At 38.5% G+C, this 25,373-nt stretch overlaps 1 protein-coding gene across 9 annotated transcripts; it reads right to left on the bottom strand.

Annotated features, from left to right (window-relative positions):
- Positions 1-25,373, bottom strand: frmpd2 (FERM and PDZ domain containing 2). Of its 9 annotated transcripts, none has more exons than XM_034707214.1 (32): positions 25,301-25,373; positions 23,808-23,923; positions 20,669-20,793; positions 20,304-20,467; positions 20,111-20,176; positions 19,847-20,026; positions 19,642-19,717; positions 18,128-18,212; positions 17,745-17,901; positions 16,834-16,905; positions 16,341-16,515; positions 15,791-15,926; positions 15,560-15,698; positions 14,206-14,358; positions 13,889-14,074; positions 13,626-13,785; positions 13,308-13,506; positions 12,927-13,027; positions 12,565-12,645; positions 12,192-12,299; positions 11,986-12,072; positions 11,735-11,851; positions 9,784-9,965; positions 9,380-9,463; positions 8,527-8,614; positions 7,910-7,995; positions 6,450-6,645; positions 3,903-4,117; positions 2,497-2,563; positions 2,104-2,286; positions 1,593-1,664; positions 1-189 (listed from the first exon to the last, which is right to left on the bottom strand). In XM_034707214.1, exons 3-30 carry the CDS (start codon positions 20,787-20,789, stop codon positions 2,249-2,251), a joined length of 3,519 nt encoding a protein of 1,172 aa, XP_034563105.1. In that variant the 5' UTR covers positions 20,790-20,793; positions 23,808-23,923; positions 25,301-25,373; the 3' UTR covers positions 1-189; positions 1,593-1,664; positions 2,104-2,248. The 9 variants fall into 9 exon arrangements, with proteins under 9 accessions (XP_034563105.1, XP_034563104.1, XP_034563106.1 ...); XM_034707213.1 differs by having other exon boundaries at positions 23,808-24,323; positions 25,301-25,325; XM_034707215.1 differs by lacking the exon at positions 25,301-25,373 and adding an exon at positions 283-361 and having other exon boundaries at positions 23,808-24,695.

Raw genomic sequence — 25,373 nt, 5'->3', positions numbered from 1 at the left:
TGAGGGGTCACCTTCTTTTAATGATCAAGCATTCCCAAATAACTGTTTTTCATTTAAACATGGAAAACATTCTGCAGGCATGTGGAGGGCTTTGTTTCCTCAACAAACGTTACACCAATCATTCTGCTCCAGTTTGTTTCAGTCTTCTTCTTTTCTTGGTACAAACGAAATTAACTTTCACAGGGTTTCCTGTGAAGGAAAAGAAAATATTGTTATCCTCTCTCTTGCTTGTATCAAATGTACATAATAATAATAAAAAAGCTCAACAACACTGATACTTACATTTTGCTTCACAAACAAGTGTTTTCACTGACAAAACTATGCTGCCACCTTGTGGTGGAGGGATGAAAGGTAATACAAGCTGGTGAGAGGACCAGTGGTTTACATGAGATCATACAAATACTGTAGCTGTAGAATCAAGTGTATACAATATTAATCATGTGAAAATACTCATCTATAGACTAAGTCTTGATTTAGTTATATTTTATTTAGAAAATAGTTCAAAAATGATTGACAGCTAAATAATTTTGTTTGTCATTAAAGAAAGTTTGGCTGCAGCATTTATGTTAACCAACCCTTGATTGATGGCGGCTTCCTTTGCCATTCAATAGCAAGGCTTCTAAAGCTACAATATGAGCCAATCATATTGATATGCATCACAGTAAAATTAACGTTTGTGTGTGTGTTTTAGGGTTATATAAAATAAAAGTTACACAAAGACAAAAATGTTCAATCTTAATTAAAATCATATTTAAAAAACTGCAATAAGTAACCCTGGCTTTACCAAATACTTCAGCTGTGAACAGATGCTAGATTTGGATATTGCCAGTATTAGCCACAGGCAGCTTCCTACTTGCACCTTGGTCATAGAAGTAATTGGATCTTCCCTTGATCATCTAAACTTTGAACTGCTATATAATTAGTGGCATGTTGGCTTAAGGGAGGCTCAGCCATTTTCAAGGCAAGCTTGAGGCACAGCTACCTACAGTCCCTCTGGTTTTGCATATCTGAATTATTTTTACCTTTAAAAGTTAAAGATGTTTCTTCAAAATACTACTAAACAGAGCCAAGTAGTATTAAATATATAACTAACTTAGGTTTAATAGTCACTTTCCTTGTGGCTCTGTTTTGTTCTCCACCATCTGTGAAAAACATTCTTGCTGTTGAAATGCTAATGGCCCAATTTCATTCAGTTCTATTTAAAGTTCAAAAGTCACTTTGGTGATGCATAATAACTTTGTATCTCAGGACCTGGCCGCCTGAAACCCTTTTCCTTTGGACTCTTGGTGACCTCTCACTGAACAGACCCACTGCATGGGACTGATTTGCATAAAGTTGTGTCAACCTCCTCCGCTTCTTGTCTTGAACTGAGGAATCTTTTTAAACACACCAGCGCCCCAAACAGTACATCACCATTTTCTTTATGTAGGTATAGGTATCCTGGCATGCTTTGAATATTGAATCTGACAGTTGCACTACAGAGAGACTGAGGCCAAAATTTCAACTGCTTCTGTTCACTTTTGGTTGCTCCCTCGTGTATAATTTTAGAGCGCTACATTTGTAATTTACATTCATTTTTATTCAACTGTTACCTTAAAAAATGAATCCACATTCAGCTGCCAACCTTACTGATGTTCTGGACCTCCACTGTGTCTCGAGCAGGCCTGAAAAACAGACAAGATGAAACTTTATTTCTGAAGAAGCAGCTGATTGAATTGAAATGTTAAGGAAGTAGACATGACAATGCAAACAGCACACACTGATTCACATTCAAATCTATAGTTTATGTGATGGAGGCTGTGTGTTTTCATTCTCTAAATATATGTTGAATTCATTTTTATCATGCCCTGTCATTTGAAGTCAGAGTATGGTGTGTAAGAAACTAATTTGCATCAAGCCAAGTTCTGCCTCATTGTTGTCATGATGTCATGATGTAACTTTCGTGCCTAACTGCAGTGTTTGAGGTGACTGAAAACATCAGTCAATCCCTCTGGACCGTGACAACACTTAATAAATTAAACGCCTCTGGCTGGCCATTACGAAGGTCACAACATGTTGTGTCAAATCACATCTCATCATGTCACACTGTGGAACTTCAGTGACCTTTCTGCAGGGTTGGAGTCCATCAATAATATCATATCGCTCATTCTGCCTCTGGTCTCCGTCACCATATCCCGATTGATCAAGAAGCACAGTGTTGCTTCTAAACATCCATCAATGCTGGTGCTGTACAACACAATGACATCATTCATGTGCCGTTAAACTGATCAACGGAAGGAAGGATCCCTATAGAACAAAAAGGAAACAGGTGAGGGAATGAAGTGGGAGCAAATTGATTCATGTGCGAGTCCTGTTTGCATCTGGAATTAACATGTCTCTTTGGTGATCCTATCCCAGGTACACAGCTTTAAGTACATTAATCAACACCTGTTATGATTATGATGTCATTAGCACATGCAGTGTGTAAACAGACTATAATGTGATGTGCATGTTTACCTGGTGCAGGCCGACACAGAGTCAGACGAACCTCAGGTGGTGTATTCTTGAACAGCTTTAGCACCTTCTACAGACAGAAGAGAGAAATGAATTGTGTTATAGACAAATAAAATATATATATTTTTTAAATATTTTGAAGACACACTATATTCAAGCTGAATAATTAAAAAAAAAAAGATAAAAGCATAGTTCTGAATTTCCTGAATAAGCTTTTAGGGTGAGAAATCCTCCAAACAAAGTATAAAAATATTCATACATAACATATTTGTACAATGATAATGATAAAGTCGGATAATCTTTTATAAAGTCTGATCTTAATTATATTCCAGCCCTTGTTTTTGTCTTAAAAACATATCCCTCCAATTTTTCTTTTGTTGGAAAAGTAGCAAAACCTTTTTTTGGGTTTACATTTTTAAGTTTCCTTTTTTATGAGTAAAAAGTAAACAGCATGTAGATTTTCTTCTAGATGAGTTTTGGTTTCTCTGTGCACTCCATTGTCAGTTTGTAGCTACATGCTGTGTATTGTGTTTTAGAAAGTTAGCTTAAGTTCATGCTTTATTTTCATCTTGGCTGCAGATATGTATCAGTTACATTTTTTTTTATTAAAACTCGCCTAAGAGTTTAACACTTGTGCTTTCAGTTCCATAGAGAATGTAAGGTTCAGAAAAGAAATGGCCGACTAATGTGCCTGAACCTGAGCGGACTAGACAAAAAGACAAAAAGACTCTCATTTCTAAAACAAACTGCACTGCAAAGCAATTTGCGTCTTTCTGCTCTGGTGCTGTTTGCACATATTCAAATAAGCATCATGCATTAGCTTCACAGTGCCAGGTAGGAAGCGTCCTCGCAAGATTCAGCTCAACATCTTCGTACAAGTGGACATATTTGAGAGCGCTCCTTACAGCAGATAGGGGAGATGCTGACAGCTCATCTACACAACCCGACGCGAAAGAAGAGCAAAATGCATCAAGCTGGAAATGTAAATACTTTTTAAGAGTACCAAAGCTTTCCACATTTTAAACAGAGAGAAAAAAACCCTCAGATAAATAATCTCAGAAAAACTCTTTTCAACCATCCCTCCCTGATGAATCTCAAGTTATAAACAAAGGAGAGGAAACAATAAAGAAAATCAGATGGTTTTTCTTACTGTCCTCATCAGGTTTCTATATATTGTCAATCTAGAGATAAGTAATTTATTTGTTTTAATATAAGGGGAATAAGGATGTTTAACTCTTTTAGGGTAATGTGTCAAACTAATAAATCATCTTGTAATTAAAAATATTTCTCTAGATAAATAAAACTTACAAGAATTGTAAAGAAAGGTATGTCCACTGTGTTAAAGCAAATAAAGGATCAGTAACGATTTCTGTTGACACTAATAGACTTCATTTTAAATCCACACATACAGGATAGGACATCTCCTTGAGTGACTCGCCGTTGATGGCCAACAGGACATCTCCCTCCTGGATCCTGCCGCTCTGCTGGGCTGGTTGGTTGGGGAAAAGTTCCTTTATCCGGACCAGACTGCCAAAGTCCCGTGTAGGCGGATCAAGCTCGAACATTATAAAGCTGAAGCCCAGGCCGTTGGCACTCTTAGTCAGAGTCACTTCCTGAGTGTTGTCTGAGGGTCAGGAGTTTGTTGGACGTAATGGGATGATGTTGAGGAAGAACATGATGTAGATTTGAATACATGGAAAAAGTGAAAGGAGGGGGATGGGAGAATAGAAGGAGGTGGAGAGGATAGGAAGAGGAGAGAAAAGGTAAAGCTTATTATCTGGTTTAGTTCAATTGTTTCTGTCATATTCACATTTTGATTAAAATGACAATACAAATAGAAATGAAAAGGTTTTCTTTCTTGAACCTCCTCAGAATGCCAGTAGGGATTGGGCAGAGAAGACAAAAACATTCACACAATAAAACTTCGACCACATGAGTCTAGTACAGGTGGATGCTATGACAGTAGGTGGGTCCTACCTAATGCTTAAGAATAGCAGCAGCAGAGGTCACAAATAGCAGTAATGGTAAAAGTATCTTTACAGCAGAGCTACCAAGCAACAGACACAGCACAGCTAAAAGTGAATGGAACACTGGTGGATTGAACAGAAATGCTACACATCAGGTTCAGGGTGTGTGGGATGTGGATTAGTTTGAGGGACTTTTTTGTTTGCCTTTTTTAAATTTATTTTTTAGCATCTGGTGACCTACAGTCTTGGGCACTTTAAGGAAATATACATATTTGTTCTCTTATTGTGAGTAAGAAGATCATAACCTCTCACATATCTCTAGTAGATATGAAGCTATACAGCTTGCAAGTGGATGACAAACAGATTTGAAACTGGGGGAGAACAGCTAGCTTTATTATTTAAAACCTGTGACATTGCAGATTCTTGTTTTGAAAATTTGGTCTTTGATCAAATTACATGAAACAATAAACTGAGCTTTATTTCATTAGTATGCCTTTTTTTACACTTGGCAATGCCAGCGCTTAGCTGTTTTCAGTCTTTGGACTAGATAAGTTTATAGGTTGCTTGTTGTAGCAAAATGTTGTCCTATACAAAGAAGCCTAAAGGATGGGAAATAGAACATTGACAGGGTGAGACAAAGTGGAGGAGTCCTGTCCGCTGAAGACCCTCAATATATGTTATCCTGCTTTTTCCTGGCTACCAACTAAAGATGCAAATGTCAATGTCAAGATGATTTTTGATTTAATGAAGGTTTAAAAATCCTGTTTGTGGTTGCCTAAGGTCTGTTTTCTTCAAATTGATTGACGTCTCTTTCCCTCAGCTCTTTGTGTGTTTTAACATCCCTGGCTGGTTTCTGCGCTGTCGTCCTCTCTTCTTCTTTGCTTTTGTGGTGACTGGTCAGCCATTTAGCACAAATAAAAACTTTTGATTAAATAATGTAAAGGTAATATTAAATTATCATCTATGTTGTTTAGTCTGCTGATTTAAAATGCTAACGACAAAGAGAGTAACATTTCACCTCAATGTTTACCAACTGGATGCTAAAGTTTTTGCCTCAGTGCCAAGAGGGAGAGGTAAATCTGTTCATCTTGGAATTACCATTGTTACAGGGTTTTGACAAATCAGAATCAAGTAATTAACACAGCTCGGTGATAAGTAAGATAACCGGGTAAAAAGGAATAAGGATTTAAGTCGTCTTATGAAGCTCTCTTCAATAATTTGATATTAGAAACCAATGATTTTGCGGTGGTTGGTCTGAGCTAATTTTTTTAACCTGTAATATTTTCTACCAACACATGCAAGATACCTTTAATGAGATAGTTAGCTTTGTTTAACAAGAATAAAAAATACAAGCAGAAACTATGGTTTAAACATTTCCTCCAGATCCTTTATTGTATAAAAGGGACGTTTTTGACGAGGCCATTTTTAGGTGCATTGGCTTTATTGACCTAATAGTGATTGTGTTTATGGTTGCCAAGATGATAACTTCCAAAAGAGATGAGATCAGTCTCTGCTGTGTTGCCTGCCTTTGTTAGAAGGAAGCGAACAGATTTCAGATAGAGAGGGACGGGCGAATGGATAAGGAAGACCAGAGAGGATAAGAGGAAGAAGGTCAGGGTCAGTAAGGAAGATCAGGATGAGGAAAAGGAAGTGTGTGAAAGTTCACCTTGAAGCAGCCAGGCTAGCCTGGTCGGACATTAAAGCACAAAACAGCTTAGAGTTGACTGGATAGGTTCTCTCACGCAGGTCCTTCCTCAGTAGTGTAAGGTGTTGTGACATAACGTTCTGTCTCTCTGAGGGAACTGCAGATCGATCTATTGGCAAAATTTAGGCATTATTTAAAGTTTGCAAGAGCTTTGCTATTTTGCTCTGCAAATATTTCTGAGCAGTTCCCAGAAAGAGATCCTGGGCTACATTTGTTGGCTAGCCCTAACGTTTGCATTTTGTGTTAGTAGACCGTGGGTGTAATCCTAAACTGCAGTCTCCTACCGTCATTGACAAAGCTGTAGATCCGGGGCTGATCAGAGTTCGTGCTCGGAGGAGTACTGATGGTGGAGCAGCTATTGATCCTGACCCGACTAGTAGCTGTACGGATGCTCTGATTAGATCCGATGCTGCTACTGTCTAGACTGAGAGAAACCCTGGGCACGCTCGCTGGCTGACGCTCCACCGTCAAGGTTACCCCCTAGAGGAAGGAGGAGAGGAAATGACAAGACTGTGATTCGGAAGAATGCAAGAAAGATATTAAGGTCTTTGTAAGGAGAGGAAGAGGCAAGAACATGAGGAGGGAACACATGTGGTCACAAGAGAAGGGTGTGGTTGTAAAGAAGTGAATTGTTTATGATAGAATGATAGAGGAGAAAAGATGTAGCATTGAAGGTCAACGAAACAAGACTAACATTTTTAAATTTGATCTGGCTTTGAAACTCAAAACTTAGCAAGTGTTGTTTAAATTGTATTTCTAGTTAAAAATATATATATTATTAGACTTGATATAAGCCCCTTGCACCTGACAAGTCCAGATAAACATCTTATTTCAAGATAATGCAAGCCATAAATAAGACCTGCCAATGGCATAAGAAAAATGTACCTGTCAAGTTTGTTGGAATAAGAGTTAGGTTTCTTGAAATAAGAATAATGTCTTAAGTCTAGAAATTAAACTTTGCTTACCACATTAGCTGAGTTTTTTGCTCATTACAAGAAATTGAAGTCTTATTTTTGGCTCGTATTTTCTTGATACACATTTTTTATCTGGATTTATCAGGTGGATTTGTCTTCTGTTAAGTAAATAAGAATTACTAGAAATAAGACTAAAACACTAGTTTAGAGTTTTGAGTTTAAAGTTAATTTCAGTGCATTTTTTTCGCATGCTACCATCCCTGTTATGACGATTAGAATATTTTTTTCCAGGTATAATATTCACCACATTAACCCTTTTAGTTAAACACAAACATCAACCTTTGGTCTTGAAATTGAAACAATGCGCTACTTTACAGCAGAAATAACAACCTGGTAAAAAGAACAGTTTTGGTCTTTGTAGCTAAATTATTTATTCTTACACACCTTACAGGGGGCATAACAAGTTCATTAAGGTAAAATAAAGGCTATGAGTTTACATACAACTCATCTGTCAGATGAGTTGACTGACTTGTGTGTGTTGCGTAGCTCTTTGCCAGGAGGCTAAAGCTGCCCTCAGCTCCAACTCTTTACCTCTCAGTTGAACGAAAGCTAGGTTGAGTCAGCAAAATTATGAATAATGTCGAGCTGCAGTAATATAAAAGTTGTGTGAATTTGATAATGACTGTTCAGACTGGAGTGGAACTGCATTGGACCAGATTTGGGACCACATGTGAAAGCCAACCAGTTTGAATTGAAAACATTTTGCACTCTATGATATGAATATTTTTCACACTGACATAACATAACATTTCACACATTTCACACATTACCTCCCCTGTTTTGCTCAGGCAGCTCACAGCCTGTTGGTGGGTGAAGCCTTGAAAGCTACTTCCATCCACCTCTAGCAGTCTGTCACCTGTAACAAAGAAAGTTGATCACAAATAAACAAACATATTTTCCTCACCTATATTACCCCCCTTTGTTAAATTACATTGCATCATCAGTTCTCTGTAGTGGCTTCTATTTCTGGCCTGTGATATCATTCTCTCTTTCCTGGAAGTGTCAGCTCAGGGCCAAAATACACACAACAAGTTTACCATCAAAATGAGTGTTACATTTCATCGACACAGCGTTAAATAGAGTGTTGTTTGTCCAATCAGGGAGCTGTTATGGCTTTGGGCAAGATTTAAGAAAATAAATCTCAAGTGTAAAATGTAATTATATACTGTGTGATCTACTTTTGTTATTAAGTTTTAAAGATAAAATTAACTTTAATTCTACCATATATATATAATGTGTAATGGTAGTCATTATTAGTACTGTACAGCCTTATAAATAGAACTACTGTAGCTTTAAGTAAACTCATATGTCCCCATCAGACGGAGCTTAGACCATTTTGATTAAAAATAACATAAAGCCTTCTTAATTGAGTATTTGATTTAGTTACCTGTACGTAATCTTCCGTCTCTTTCAGCAGCCCCTCCTGGAACAAGGCTTCTGATATAGATTCCTTGTAAGTTGGTGTTGACTCCACCCTGATTGATTAATGAGAAAAAGTGAAATTCAGAACATATCTGCTGTATAATGCTTTATGCTAATGCTCATGTTTGTCGCATCTCAGCTGATAGAACACCGGTGATCAATGATGGGGAGGTGACGCAGACCATTCTCTCTCTCTAATCCCATCAGAAGTTAATCAGATTGGGAAGGGCAGACTTTGTGACCCACTGCTGAAGTCTCGTATCTCTGCTAAAGCCCCTTCGATGTTTCTAATTTACTCTTCGTTCTAAAAAAAAACATATTTAAACTGTTACAGAGTTCTGCAGTCTGACTAATGATTCAAACATGATTTCTTTACTTTGAACTAAACATTTTCCTCTTCTGTCAAAGCTCTGTACTGTTATCATGGAAAAGGGTCTAAAAGCATTTAGAGGATCATGGCACTAACAGTTAACTTTCATTCAATCCACTTAAGCTTTCACCGGATGGTCAGGCTTACTGTATAAACTGATTTAGTGTCAAAAGCAGCTTGTTAACACATGGAGAGAGAAGTAACACTGATAGTACCAGACTGCATCCAGGACCACTTCTTCATATCAGAGGTACGCAAAAATGTATTAAAACATGTTTATTCTACAGCAGCAAATAAATCACTCTGCTTATAAAAACATTCCCACATAATGTTAAACTAACAGCCTTCTTATTAGCAATATTTTTAAATGCTGTCATTAACAAATAAGAAAAATACAATAAAGAAGTTGTAACATTTTTGGTGAGATTAAAATGTTTCATAAACTCACAGAGATGCTGATGCCCAGACTTCCTGAGATCTTTCGGAGCTCTACAGTGATCTCCTCCGGCCTCCCACAAATAAGAGGGCTGTCCTGAAAGCAACACTCAAGTCAGTCCACGCTCTCTGTAATATCTTTCTATAGTCATCCCTAATAACACAAATCTAAACAATTTTCTACTTATGTTAAAGAGAATAATAATAATAATAATAATAATAATAATACATTTTATCTCAAGCGCCTTTCCAAGCGCTCAAGGACACTTTACAGAGAGGATAAAACACAATAAAAACAACACGATAAAATAAATAAAAACAACAAGCAAAGTAACACCAAGTTAGAATGAAACAAACTTATGACAGATTGAGTATAAATGAAGGTCCTGACTCAAATGAACCACTCTGTGATTCTACCTGTACTCCAATGACTCGTACTTCTCGTGGGACAGAGAGCCTGTTGCCAATCTTTGGTGTCATCATGACTGAAACGATCTCATCCAGGCTATCATCTCCCAACCTGCCATCTGTCAGCAGTGGGCTGTTGGGCTCGTAGTTCCTCAACACCGAAGAACGCACACCAATGGGGCTGAGGCGGACTGTAGATTTATAAAAAGGGAATCAGTTAATGATACATATGGCTGATAATGGGAGTATTTAGTCATTCATTATTATTCCAATAATACAATTTAATGAAAAAAAAAAACTAACAGTAAATGCTTTCATTGTAACAAGCCTTTACATTCTGATATGTAGTTAGCAGTAAGAAGTCCGCCATTAATCACGCATAGGAAGTAGAACAATGTGCAATCACAACAAGAGTCTAAATGCATCGCCGCTGTGAATTTCACTGTTTAAGAGGAAGATAAGATGACTGCAATTGTCAAAACATGTGCCGGAAGAATATTCTCTTCAAGATTTTAAACAACGATTCCTGTAAGTCACCTGATGTGTCGTTATCGCAGCTGAAATGAAACATGAAACAGCAGTGGCCACAGCTAGCATTGGCAACAAGTGGTGTAGTGCTGATTCAACAGGTATTTGAGAACTGCAGAAAGTCCAGTGTGTTTGATGAGTTTGACAGCTCAGTGGCTGGATGACGACTTTAACGTCTTTTATGTTGCTTTGAGGGATGAACATTAATTTTTTAAAACTACCTGTGTTTTGTTAACATGTCAAATCTGTCTTGGGTGTCAGTTAAATTATTCATTTGTAGATTAACATGTCTGATTTGTCAGTTTTGTTTAAGCAATTTATATTAAGCCAAAGTGTTTGGTTTACATACTTTGTTAAAGTAAAAGTATGTGTGCTTTTGTGTTAATAGTGATGTCAGAATTAGTAAGTATAGAAGATTCTACCAGGTTTAAATATTTAATCTGAGCTAGGTCTTACATTTGGCTATAGAGACAACAGGATATAGCTACCTTCCAATCTGACTTACGGTTTTGGGGACAGCTCTGACAGAATTGGCAACTGAATAAGCCAGAGCCAGGACTTAGCTTAGCCTAGCTTAAAGACAGAAAAAATGTGGCTATAAAATCCAGCCATCAGTTGGCACAAATTGTTGAAATGAGATTCTCCTCATTAGTGGTTTTTCTAACCTTTGAGCAAAGTCTGTCTGGCTGTTTCTCAGTGCTAACAGTTTTTTTGCAAAGCTAAGCTTAAACTGCTTAATGTAGCTACTGTTTAGAAAACATAGGGGTATAAATCTCATATATTTCCTGTCATGATGGGAATAGGAATATCTTGTTTATCTGAATGTAGAAAATAAATAAAAATGTCTATTTGGGGCAAAAATGGCTGAACTTAGTGAAAAATAATATGATTAATGTATGTTTTAGCAGTTATACAGTATAACTGGTGAGGACAACACTTTGCCATTACTGTCAGTTAGACCATAAAGTGTTTAACACCAGAGTAGTCTAAGTTTGGAGCTTTAAACTGTGTTATGATTTGTGGAGGAGGAACTTGTTGATGCCCTTGTGAGCAAGACAAGTCAACAAAAACTGGCATTTTGCCCTCGGATGAACAAGTAGGATGATGATATAAACAACACAATGCTTTTGACAAACCATGTCTAACAAAATAGAGAGTGTAGCAATACAACCAGAGGGACATGCTGAAACCACAGAGAAGGAGCTACACAGCACAAAGAAGGGAAGTCATAAAATACATTGTAATTAGAGCAGGTGCATCAGTTCAACAGGCTACTACTAAACCACTGACATTACATGCAAACAAAGGAGGACAAGGGATCACAGCTCAGTATTAGTACAACCTCACAACACACACACACACGCACACGCACACGCACACACACACACACACACACACACACACACACACACACACACACACACACACACACCTTTTGGCTGTGAGATAATGAGCTGCACTTCCTCCGGGCTGTTCTGCATGACCTCTGCAGCCTCGCTGAAAGTGACGCCCTCCAGGCTGATGTGGTTCAGAGAGATCAGACGACCACCTGCGGACAAAGGTCACGATGAAATGGTGCAGGTGTCCAGTGACGGTAGAGTTAAGAGATCTCACCACCACCTTTAACCACCACCTTTGACCTCAAAGACCTGAGATTGAACCCTGGCAGAAACACCTACACACCTGCTCTCTCTGTCTTTGCACTTTCTGGCAGCACATACTCTGAAACCATTCCCCTAAAAATAGAACACGGTGCTCCAACCAGAACACCTACAAACAGATTACATGCACCTCAGTATAGACGTGCAGGGCAATAAACCTACTAAGAAGGATTTAGTCATCTAAATAACATGTGCAGATGAGACAAACATTTCAACATGATTTTCTACCTGGTCTAATGCGTCCGTCCTTATCAGCAGGTCCACCAGGCACAATGGAAGCAACGAAGATGCCCAAGTCATAATGCCCAATGGTGTCCTCTCCCACTATCACTATACCTGTATGACACAAACAGATGTGTTGAGAAAAGAGTTCTTGTGATTTTTAAAACATGTAACCTTGGGTTTGTCAGTGTAATTTACGTGCAAGGTTTTAGAGTCTGTCTTTAATCCAGGAACAAGTTACAAACACATGCAGTATCATGGAAGTGCACTACAAAACATCCTGAGCATGTAGATCAATGCATGAAATTGCAATCTTTAAAATTCCCAAACAATCCCTCTGACTGATACTGTGTAATATGACTGGTTGTGTTTAGCATACCAAGACCAAGCTTTGGGTCTTTCCTCAGGGAAACACAAATGACTTCTCTCTCTGACGATGAACCAAGTTTTGTTGGAGTGTCTGCAACACAGAATGAATTAATTCAGGGTAATTTCTTCAAAGTGCATCATTCATCTATTTCTGATATGAAAGCACTGATATTTCAAAATGCACCATCCCGAAACTATAACCAACATGAAATGATTCCAAAACACATCTCAGCTGTAAGAACTGAAGGAAGTTAGATACCATCAAAAAGTTAAGCAAAAGACAACTTTTCCAACACTGCTGAGAAGTGGATTTGAGTAATCCCTCTGTAGGTCACAGGGCAGAGGAAACCCCAACAGTGATCATTGTTGTACCTCTGGCAGCTGGGGAGCCAGAGGGAGCTTCAGAGCCGCTCTTCTGAGAGCAGGATGGGGAACGAATACCAATGCTGCTGCGCTGGCTGCTGGAACAGGGGCTGCAGATTTGGAAAAATATAGCAGCAATGTTATCATTGTGAGAGAGTGACAGCAAGTAATACAACAACTCTCAGAGAACAGAGCTTTGGTATGCAGTTATAGCAGAATAAGAAGTAGTGTGAGGTAGTCTTTGAGGATGGACATGTTGAAGTGTTTGCTGCATTATTTCTAAGTTACTAGAAAACAACTCTGGAGTATAAAAGTGTTGGAAGCTATACAAATTCCTTGCTGAATGTCTTGAGAATAGATGTGTATAAATGAGAGCTGCTAGGTGAGTACCTCTGCTCACTGAGGCTCTGGCGCTGCTGTTTAATGCGAGCCTCAATCCTGGCTGCGACATCATCACACAACTTGGTCAAGGACTCATCCTGAGGTGTGGTCAGACCACTGTCGTCCTGAGGCGTCTCTGAACATGAGAAGGACTTTAGTTGGCCACTCTGAGCTCGACACACCGCTGAATACTGCACAATGTTCTCTTCTGGAGGTACATAACAAAAACACAGAGGAAGCAGTCAAACAGAAAGCTCATCAGTTTGGAACAAGTCCAATATTGGATGTTCTACAGTCTGAAATTAGGCGCATTAGTCATGAACTGACCTGAGACCAGACTGTGGCTGAGCTGGCGAGAGTTCATCTCATTGTTGAACTTGTGTTGGGCCGAACAAAGGTTACAAAGATATTTGGCCATCTTCGATCTCTCTGCAAGGAAGGTGTGCTTCTTGTTACTGCCTCGGCTCTCTAATATAAATTTACGACGCTGGAGGAACACAAAGAAACACTTTTACAGGTGAAATCAGACACACACAAATAAAACCCATTATTGATATGAAAGTGACAATTTGTAAAACCATTGCACTCACACTGGATGAGATTGTTGCAGTCTCCTTCCAGAAGAAATTCTGGCTGGTTGATCTGCTGCCATCTTTAACCTCATAGATGGTGACTCCTTTGGCACAAACCCCGAGGATAATCTCCCCTTCTGAAGGCTTTTTCTCACGAATTACACGGTGGAAGAACACACCGTATTCAGGCAACTGTTGACACACCTAAAGGGCACAGGAAGAGAACTTAATGATACAGTAACAATGGCAGTACAATGAACAGAAGGTTTATTTGGGTAGTCAATACATGCCGACAAGATATTAACATTGATTATCAAGTTTAACTTTTTTTCAACCTTGAGGAACTCAAGCTCTGATTCCTCCATAAGCATCTGAGCGTTGTCTGAGTGAAGTCGTAGCAGCTCCCCCTGAATGTACGGCAAGGCACGTTTCTCCATCACACTCTTTGAGACATACTGGTCAGGGCGGTAGTAGTTCTTCCCATACACCTAAACACAACAGATCAGGATGTTAATGTTTAATAAACATAAAACTACAATCTCATTTTTTTTATGGAATAAAAGAACAAAAATTACTCTTATCCTGTACTATATTATTACATGAAAACATTAAATGTGCTTCAAAATTGTAACATATTCTAAATTCAAAAAAGATACAATAGAAATAATAATAATAATCGGTAGCCTAAGACACCACTCATCTCCAACATTCTCTATCAAAACAAGGCCACACTCAAACCAGGGATCATGTCACCCCAACAACCCACAGGCGACCAAAGACCTGAACAACCAAGGAACTAGGTCAACAACTCCACTAACGACCCCATGTGACTACCATTAGCATACTGACGACTCTTAGAGGCTTATATTCTTTAGCTCCGTCCACCAGTCTGGTTAGTGCTGAAGAATGCTTTTGGAGGAGAAGTGAAGCGTGTTCAACTACTTCTACCAAGTCCAGTTGCCTTATCGCATCAAGCTTCAAATTATTTGATACATTTTTTTCTCTTACCGGGGGCTGTGTACTTTTTTCCTGTAGATAGAAACTGAAAGTGGTGGTTAATTGGATTGCTGCGGTCCTCTTAAAATGTCCCCGGTCTGGTATTGCCCTTCCTTTCTATGATGATGAGACAGCTGAGTTTGTTTGAAGCCTGTGCTTGTACTGCCAAGTTGAACCACTTTGGAAAACGTACTTTTGGCTCTCGTGTGCTCACACCAAGATCCAATGTCAAAAGTGAATATCCTTTCAGCTAAAGACTGGTAAGCACATGTAAAGTGCAGTGACAGAGCTTAAAGTCGTTGTGGATTTGAAAATGATCTGAACAAGGTAAGAGATTGGTCTAACATGGTCACAGGGTTAAGGTGTGAAATGCTGGGTTTTATTAAAGTGTCATATTTTGTGTTAATTAATATAACCAATGAAAAAAGGACAAAGGCATAGCTTCAGCCTTAAGAGAAACACTCACATGAATGCTGTCTAAATACCCTCCATTGTTTTCCTTATATCTTTTGCATAAATGATCCATTACCTGCCTGTGAGAAGGAAGTTATCAATGGTGTGACAAGTTGCTGCTGGCCTACAAGCTATTAAATCAGTTAAATCAGTTTTTAATTAGGTTTAGTTGACTTCAGATTCTAAAGTTTACACAGTTATAATGGTATGTATTTTTTATTCAAATTCAAAGTGTACAACCTCAGGCATTGTGTCTCCGTACTCTGCCTGCATGGCCAGAGCTCCCAGGTACAGCGCGGTCTCCTCATGGCAGGACAGTCTGTCCTCCAAAAGGTCTCTCCTGAGTTGAAGGTAAAACTGGTGGCGGGTCTGTTTGTGCCTGATAGGAAAAGACACACCGATTTAAAGCTCTCATTATATGACATTTTTGATAAGAAGAATATTAGTTATTATAATACAAGTAGGACTTACAAAAGTAGAGAAATGTCATTAACAAAAAACTTGATCCTGAAGAAAAGGACAAAGGTGGTTGAAGGCACTTTCTTCCAGCTGTCTGGAGCAACTTTAGAAATCTTGGTATCATTCTCCACAAAGAAAAACTCATTATCTGATAGGAGAACATAGAAAAGAAATAAAAACAATCAGTGAGTTGACAGGAATGATAAATTATTAAGTACAACTTTTAAGTTTATTCTACTGTTTTTTCTTTAGAGTATGTTATGTATAAATATAAAATCACAGTGCAGATTTTCAGGCTTTGGGTTTGCGTATGTTTCCCTGTCAGGATGTTAGTTAGTTATTGAGAACTGCAAACCTTTTTATGGAAAACAAAGCATGGAATGTGTTTGACAATCATACAAAAACGAGCCCCTCGAAAAAAGCAACAGTAATTCATGAAGTTTGGCTGTCAGTCAATCTTCTATTTATGCAGTTATTCACATTTCCAGCCTACGAAAGTTTCAAACTCATCCTTTTTTGGGTTACTATGCCCTGACTAACTCAGTCTTTTTAAGCTCCTTACCATCAATATAAGCAAGGCCAAAGTAGAAATGTTCCATTAGGTTGGAGTGGGCCACGATCATGTCAAAGACGTCCCCTCCTCTGGATTTCACCTCACACTTGACCAGGATACTCTGCCCGTTTGGCATCACCACACTCAGCTCCCTCTGAGTGGTTGGAGATTTTCCTTTCTTTGACTATGAGCAGGAGAAAAGAACTTTAGGAAACAGCTAAATGAAAAGTGAAAATCTGATATTTTCTTTATAAATTAGGATAAAAGAAAGTAACAGCAGATTAATGATTTGTTCTACTTTCAAGATTAGAGTGTATATTTTCTTTGAACAAAGTTAAATAGAGGCAGGGAAAGCTTTCATCATCTTACAACTGCCGTAATTTCTCTGATCATACAGGAAAAATCCCGGCCCTGAGATTTGACTGCTCGACGTATGTTTATTCTTAAACATTGTTAATTAATCAGTACTCTAATGAGAAAACACCTATTACAATATACTCACCACAATGGATCCAGGCAGCTCCAAGACAACCAGTGGTTCATCTAACATCCGGATAAACTCTGGACCCATGTCCTGCAAAAAATATAGTGGAAAAAAAATATGCAACCTGCTCCCAAATGTGAGGTACATTATATTATCAAAGATAATGGACTCTGAGAAGAAGAGATGAACATAGCCTCTGTGTTTGAAGTTTGTTGCAAGTGCAGAAGTGCCTTAACCTACATCCCTTTTAATAGCCAGCAGTGAGAGACTCCATAGGTTGAAAAAAAAAGTCAGATTGTAGAGAAATCTATACAAAAATTACCCTTGACCTCAGCTTATATTTTAGAAATATCTTTAAGGTTTTATTTGCCTGTTTTGAGCCATATTAAAAATGAGAATGAGTTTTTAAAAAAAATTAATTTCCATTTAAGAGCAAAAAGGAGAGTACAGTACACTACACACTATGCTTTGACTTTAGGCTGACTAGGGGCTTAGGAGTCATTACCCTGGAGACCAGGCAACCATCCAGCCTCCCATTCCTAAAATGGAATTCCTGGACAGAGGCTCGGACTGGTAATCTGGTATTTGGTCTGGTTTGATGTGGGATTGGCTGGTCCCAACTCATGGGACATATAACACCAGGAATATTGGTTAAAAAAACAAGCTAATCTTTCAATGTAAAGTCAAGTGGATAATAATCAAATCAAACAAAATAGGAAGAGCAGAGTTGAATGCAAATAATGAAAAACAAATTGAACCCAACCCCCATTAGGGACCATTTTTTTCCTCCAGCTGAACCATGCCTGGCTCGAATAAACTGAGATGGTGTTGGCCAAAATTCCATATTCCAGACTCGACACAGTGGCTACTCATCTCTTTTTGTACAGTATATCATGTCATCATATCTTTTATATAATAATCTGGCTTACTTTTGGTTTCTTGTCATTCAGGGTCACTGAAGAACCAAACTGTGTAAGGGACCTTGAGTTGGAGTTTCGATTGCCATCCAGGAAAGGACTGCAGGGACCGCGGTTCAGCTGCTGCCAGCTGCTGTAACTTTCTCTGTTTCGACTCACTGAGGGAATCCTGGGAGATAAAAGTTTTCCATTATCAGTCTGAAGGAAGGTGAGATCTGACATTCATGACACCTCGACTCAGACAAACAGCACAATGTTGATGGAAGAAATATCTCCTAAGGGGTTTGGCTTTGCCTGTTAACTTTCCATTTACTTGATGAAAAAACTGGCCAAGGACACTACGCTGAGTGCTCTGTTATGAGGTGAAAAATATGCTTTGGAGACAGACTTCATACCGCATGGGCTCGCATGTATAAGATGCTCCTGAGAATGTTCTAGAGATCCTCTTCGAAGCCCATGTGGAGTTACTAAATGAGCCTCCTGAAAAAGATATTAGAATGTATTAAAACATACCAATGTAACAGTGTTCACATTTGTCTGTGAAAAATATGTAAAAGCAGTAGTTTGGCATTTTGAAATCAAGCTATGCTTCTTCTTTTTTTTGCTGAGGGTTAAATGAGAGGGGTGGTACCAATTCTCATCTCTCTTGAGTGAATGAAGAGCTACAACTAGAAGTTTGTCAACTTAGCATGGCACTAAAAATGGGGAAATAAATATGCACGACTCTCCTCAAAGAAAAATAAATGAACATGACTAGATTATAAGCACTTTTTATTTAAATGAGTACCAACAGATAAACATGTGAAGTGCTAGTCAGTAGATTTTGATCGCTTTTGACAAAGCTAGGTTAGCTGTTCCCCCTACTTCAAGCCTTGATGAAAGCTAAGCTTCAAATTAGCTTGCTGCAAATTAATGGTAAAACACTTTGCTTATCAGAACAGCTTATACTTACTGAGGCATTTAATGAAAATCTCTGAATCCATAAACAAATCAGAAACCTAAAAATGACACCTGTGTTTTTAAAGTGATTTCATAACTGCACTTAGCCTGGTTGCGAGTAGTCCTTTTCTTGCGCTAGTCTTACAGAACTGCTTTCAGATCAACTAAACAAGCTATGATGTTTTTATTTGTGAAATATAGAAGAGCTGGTTGGTAGTTTTAGTTACCTTTAGACAAAGTGAGGCTGGCTGCTTCCTCTTTGTTGGCTAAGCTAACTAGCAGCTAATGGTGGCTAGCTTTATATTTGGTGAAATCAATCAGTCTTCTTAGCCTACTGTTAGACAAAAAGTGTTGCCATAACAGTCCAACTGAAATCAAGTCACCTTTTGAAGTCAATATGTTAACATTTATTTTTCTAAACAACATAATTAATTGTATGCTGTTCAGGTACAGGGTAATGTTCCTGTTTTTCACTGCTAGCTTAAAAGTCCTGTCTTTGTCTGTTTAACAGTGAATTGCAGGCTGAGTGCTGGCAGGGGTACCAGAGACAAAGTACACAAGCTGGTTTTGTAACAAACAGCACATCATTAGCACAGAGCATGTTGTATCAGAGAAAAAGGACCAGTATCTAACTGTGCCGAAGTGACGTTTGCTTGTACTTGTACACGCTATTAAATATGCTGTACTGTAGCAGGCTGTCTTGCCTGAAAAGAGACATCATTAACGCACTTTTCTCCAGGTAATGTCTGATGTGTTGCTCTTTCAAGAAGCCAGGCACAGCTGCATTTCTGTTATAGAAGACTGCTGTCTGGCTGAGTGTTTCATCTGCTCTGCCTTCAATAGAACGCTGACGGTACTCCTTCATGCAAGATTTTTTTTTTGTATCAGAATGAGGTTTTCATCTATCTAGATAGATACCTTATGTTATTTCATTGAAGTAATAGATATCTGGCTGGGAAAGGTGTCTTACTGTGCAATCTGTCCCTGACGATTTGACTGCGGTCTGTAAGTGGGGATCCATTTTCACTCACGGACACATGATCCACCTGCAAAGATATCACTGTCAAGCTCAATGAAACAGATATTTGGTCCCATAAATAAAGTGAAAACTGTAAATTAACAAGAACCAGGCAAACCTTGCAAGCTCAAACCAACCCAAACCATGAAACACTCACTGAGTTTCTGTAGACATCTTCTACGAGCTGCCTGACGAGCTGTTCGGAAGAAGGTAGCATCGCAACCTTATGGTGAAGCTCACAGGTCTCCAGCACAGTCAGCAGGTCAGTCCTCCGAGACGCTACATCCTCGCACATGCTCAGCAGCAATCCCTCCAGCTCTGCACTGAGCTGGACTGGCTGGGAGGAAACAGGGAACAGCAAAATGAGTGACAAGAAAGAACTAAAAATATGTGAGAAGTAAGAGATAGAACAGGTTAGTACCTGGTTTTGAGGCAGATGATAATCAACACTCCAATATAGAGTCATCCCCAGTGAGTAAACAACCATCTGGGGAACAAAGAGATGATTTAAACATCAGTTAAAAATCACTACTTTGTCTCACAGACCCTTCTCTCTATTCTGCATCATGATATTTTGTTGTTGATGTCTTAAAAACAAGTCTGAGTTTTGAAACCTTTTCAGTTGCAGTCCTGGAGGATGAAGTGTGTCCCTGCTGTGCTTCAGGAGCTGTGAATGAGGCCACGTCTTCATATCGGGCACAACTTTTGAAGGCCACACTCCCATTGGCTGAGAGTAGCACTGAGCCTGGACTCAGCACACTGCACATGTTACCTGAACCTAGACAGAAATCAGAGCAGACACCAGTGACATTTACCAACTCACAGGGTTTATTTGCTTCTTCAGACACTATTAGTGAGGACACGTCATTTTGACTTTATGATGCTGGGGTGAGCCTGAGATGCTCTTGAATTCTGCACAAGGTAAGGCTAACTCCACAGTTGGAACTAGATGGATATACAGTAACTAAACAGCGGTTACCTTCTTTGGAAATGTCCAGTAAGGCCTCTGTGCTGGCGAGCAGCAGACACCAGACCTCATCCTCATCCAATGGGGAACCCCGAGCCTCCAACACTTCAGTCAGGGTTACAAATGTACCCATCACGCTGCAAACATAAAAGATACAAATAGATGCAGTCTGTATAATGCATGGACAAAATGCTCTCATGGACTGTTTATTTTGCTTGGATTTTTTTTAAATAATGGAAGGTACACTGTACTATAATGCAGAACATCACGAGAGTATTTGCAAGATTCCTTTCTCTTCCTTTTCTTTATCAACAAGCAGGATGTCCCATGGACTGGAATCCCAGTGATGAGTACATATGACAAAGTCTTGAGGTCAGAGGTCAGAGTTTTAGACTGACAAACTTTGGGTTTAGTGGAATGAGATCTAACACAGTCACCCTTTTTCAGTTGTTTTGTGCTTGTCCTATCAAGAAGTCATCTCTTTTTAACTCATATACTTAGTTGCATAAAAGTATGATTAATTGATTTATAAATATTTTTAAGGTCTTAGGAAGCTACTGTATCAAAAGCTTAAAAAAAAACACATGAAAATTACTAAAAAGTACTTTCACCAGTTTTTCCTGTTTAGCAATTTCAAAACACTCGTGTTCATGCTGAAGGATTATTGAAATGGTAAATTATGGTAAATGGTAAATAAAAACAAATAACGGTACAATAAACCAAGTGCTACAACATTTATACATTTCTTATTTTCCAACATCACGCCCATTCACTCAAAGTCTTTATAAATTAAAATTTTTAAAAGTATTCAAAGATATAACATTGAATTTATTGAAGATAGACAATCCCCCCAAAAGGGGAATATATATATATATATATATATATATATATATATATATATATAAATATATACTCGAGGAACCGCTATTAGTTCTGCAAAGGTCCTGCTTTGTTAATCCAACAGCAATAGCAAAATCCGGCTGTTTGGTACTGGCCAACACTGAATATCACTCTTACACTAGTGTTTAATTCCTTATTTAGTTGATAGATTGGTACGTTTTACAAGTTCCTGTTGAACCTTTTGGCAGAGCAAGTGTGAAAAAGCTCCAAACATTTAACACCCCTGCTCTCTATATGGAGACGAAGCAGTGCTCCTCCTCCATCTTTATTTGGGTAAATTGAATACTTGGCACCCTGCTGGTACATGACGTAGTAAACTCCCATCTAGACTTAAGCAGTGAATTGAATTAAATTAATCTGCCCAGGATTCAACCCATTGTTACTGATACCACATGCTACTATTTCAGTCACTATCAAACAGTACCTGATGTCTGTATCAAACGGGATCCTCAATTCCTTAGCTATGATGAGTGAACCAAAGAAACAATACATGGGTTTGTGTCATTCTCAGGTCAGAGAGTTAAGGTGAAGCATTATGTTAGTTGACTCTACTGTTCTTGTTATGGATGCACTTCATCCCATTACCATCAAAGTGGATCCAGGAAGTTGGGAAAGTGGGAGTAAACAGAAACGTGTGTGCTGAGCATCAGCTTGCATTTTGTGCTCATCTCTGTAGCGCTCTGCTAATGGTGGTGAAATAGTGGATTTTTGTGATGCAACTTAATTTCTTGAAAATCACAAACAAGTCTAACAGAAGGCTGTATCTGAGAGCTAATATATACTGTAATATAAGCAGTGTAATGACACAAATGTTACTATGAGAAATTAGAAAGTGTGGAGTCCATATGTGTACTAATCTATATGGTTTACTAGATGTGATGTTAGTTGTAGAAAGAGCTTGAATCAGAGATTGCTCTTTCATAAAGGAGGGAAGACAAGTGACAAACTGCAGGCTGATGGCAATGATCTCAAATGTTTCCTTGCAGAACATAATGGTTATTATGAATAGCAAGATCAATTTAATACTTTGAGTAATTAACCTCAATCCCTATTTTTTTTATCATTTGTTTAAAAAACAGATTAACTTTCAGACACTAGTACGGTAGCCTCCAGGAGTCATCTTATGATAATCATCTTGTTCCATCTTAAATTTGAGCATTAGCAGAGAAAAACAGAAAACAGCTGTTGTTGCTTATTGTTACTCTCTTTACGTGTTTGACACACAATAAGCTATTTCAATAACACTCAGAGTACTATTTGACTTGCTGCTGCTGCTGTCACTGGGATTTCAGCTTGGTGACCTTCAGGACACAGGGACAGAATTAAAACACTGACAGACAGCAGACGAGCTTACTGGGCCATGTCAGGTGGCATGATAGAATTCCAAGTATCAGGAGTACTTTGATTTAATTCAGCTGAGATAACCTTGGGTGAAGTGTCTATGCAGTCAACAATTAGCCATGTAGGAAAAGTACATGTGTTACTAATAACATTAACAATAGCTCTGTCCTGATTAAGTGTCCCAATAAGTAGTTGCAATGTGATAATGAGTCAGTCAGAAAAGTACGAGGACCCGAAAGTGGAGCAACGAAATAGAACTCAGCCATCTTTCACTCTAGTATGAAGCTTGGCAAAATGCCTTATGCTAAATAGTAGATTCTTTAAATGATATACTTAATAATGTTCAATAAAATTTGCCCCAAAATGAATAGAAATGTAGATAACTATACCCATGTCTGACCATTAGTTTGGATTAAAAACTCAGCCAGACTATGATTTAAACTGCATTTGAACTCTTTATAAGAACTGAATACTAAAACAGTTTTAGACATTGTATTTGGTCAATTTTATTATTTACAGCATTAAATAAAAAAATATTGTAAATCTACATGTTAGTACTATATACTAGGCTTCTTACTACTTACTCTTTGCTGTTGGCTAGCGTCATTTATCTAGATAATTACAGCACACTGGCTCTGACACAGTAACATCTTACTACCTACTTAGTTTGTGTGGAGTTAAATGGTTAGACGCAATGCAAAATGGCACTCAAGGTCTTGATTATTTTCCTACATGGTTGATTCTTTAATGTTGAAATGTCCTTTTGTAGCATTAGCAGAATGTAAGGGAGCCTTGTACCTCAGCCAAGCAAACATTGCATAAGCCACCCATATATCTGAGGACCTACAGGTAGTTGGATGAGTTCAGCCTAAAAACAAATCACTCGGATGTGACACGTAAAGTGACCTACCTTATTTCATCCGGTATCTGAAGAGATTCTTCTTAAATTCCTTCACACCTAATCCTTCTTCCTCTTATGCATCCTCTGCTGCCGTTCCATCCATCCTTCCCTGGTCCATGCGCTGTCTGTCATGGCAGCCTGTCAGTGATACCTCATCTCCTAATGACACTTCATTGGTCTCAGAAAGGACACATCAGCTCCATAACATAATTTGTCCTCCTCTCAGCACTACTGACGTGTTCTTTCTGTGTTTTCCTTTATTTTCTACTATTTTTAGACTGGGAGCATAAGAACATAATTGGATTTGCAGGGCAAGCTAATGGCAGATGGGGCAGCAAAGGACCAATCCATTGTAGGCGGTACTGTTAATCTGATGTTTCGGCGACAAGTGACACATTAATTGTCCCACTTTCTATTAGTACAGTATGTAGATTAACACACAATTGGTTGTCCAGTCCCCAAGGCTTGATGACTCAGCAGGTTTCACAGAACATGCTTCAGACTCATTTAGTCTTTTGCTTGTCCCTGTGGGGCAGTTTTTGCAATCTGAATGTATTTTCTTGTATGTTGTTCATGAACACACATCCCTTCCCCCTTAGCCACATCATCAGGAGAGACATTATGATTGATTCTGTCCCTGTTTTTATAATTTAAATAATAAATCAATAATAGATCTCAAGTCACTAATATACTTTATCAATTTGACACCTATGAAACAAGTGAAAATTGTTTGAAATTGATAAATGCTGATGAACCCCTTAAAGCTAGGGTTGGTAGCCATGGAAAACTAGCATGAATTTGAATGTAGCATTACCTCAGGAATCCGTCTACCCCCCCTCGGAGCACCTCCAAAACGACGCCCTGGCTCGAGCGCTGCTGATTCACGACCATATAATCGTGACTGATTAAAAACCGGTCCTCAGCACATTGTTAGTGTTTTGCACTACGTCAACTAATGTCTCACTCAGCGGTAAGCAAACACCAAAGCATTATCATAGTGAAAGTTAAAAACACAAACAAACATGAAATGTACGCGCAGGAGGCGGGCAGAACGGCAGGACAGGATTTGATTGGTTTCATAATTTGGCTCCTGATGGCAGGGATTGGTTGTTTTTTTCCCAGGTTTACTCTGGTTGTAGATAGCGGCTTTTTTTAGCTCTTTTTTAAGAACGCATTATGTTCTGATTGCCATTGGGACATAAAGATGATTTAAACCAGTATAACAAAAAATGTATCTAAATCTGACTACCAACCGCAGCTTTAATTCCCAATAACACTACAGAAAACCTGTGTTTCATGTGTGTGTGTGTGTTTTAATGCTAATACTAGCTTAGTTATGGCACAGTTACAGCCAAACAGCAACAAAACTTCCACATTACAACTAACACCAATAATATATAAATAAAAGCTGTAGATCCACCAAAAGCTCTGTAAGAAGTCAGCAGAACCTGCACACTATAACACTGATAAAGGAAATATTTCATTATTAATTCATAACTTACTATGAAACTTGTATTTCTGTGTTCATGGCGATCGCAATATATGTCATTTGTTTGTGAAAGTATACCTCTAAAT

This window comes from Notolabrus celidotus, chromosome 18 (genome assembly GCF_009762535.1).
Source record: "Notolabrus celidotus isolate fNotCel1 chromosome 18, fNotCel1.pri, whole genome shotgun sequence".
In the NCBI taxonomy this organism is placed as follows: Eukaryota; Metazoa; Chordata; class Actinopteri; order Labriformes; family Labridae; genus Notolabrus; species Notolabrus celidotus.
This window is presented reverse-complemented; position numbering and strand designations above follow the sequence as displayed.

Bases quoted from the DNA above. Each gene is read 5' to 3' on its own strand.
- frmpd2 (XM_034707214.1), bottom strand. From the start codon at position 20,789: ATGGGTACATTTGTAACCCTGACTGAAGTGTTGGAGGCTCGGGGTTCC. The intron at 13,028-13,307 runs GTACTCACCTAG...CCAAATCTGCAG, and splicing joins CAGAGCCTCAGTGAGCAGAG to CCCCTGTTCCAGCAGCCAGC. The intron at 4,118-6,449 runs GTAGGAGACTGC...CCTGACCCTCAG, and splicing joins CTACAGCTTTGTCAATGACG to ACAACACTCAGGAAGTGACT.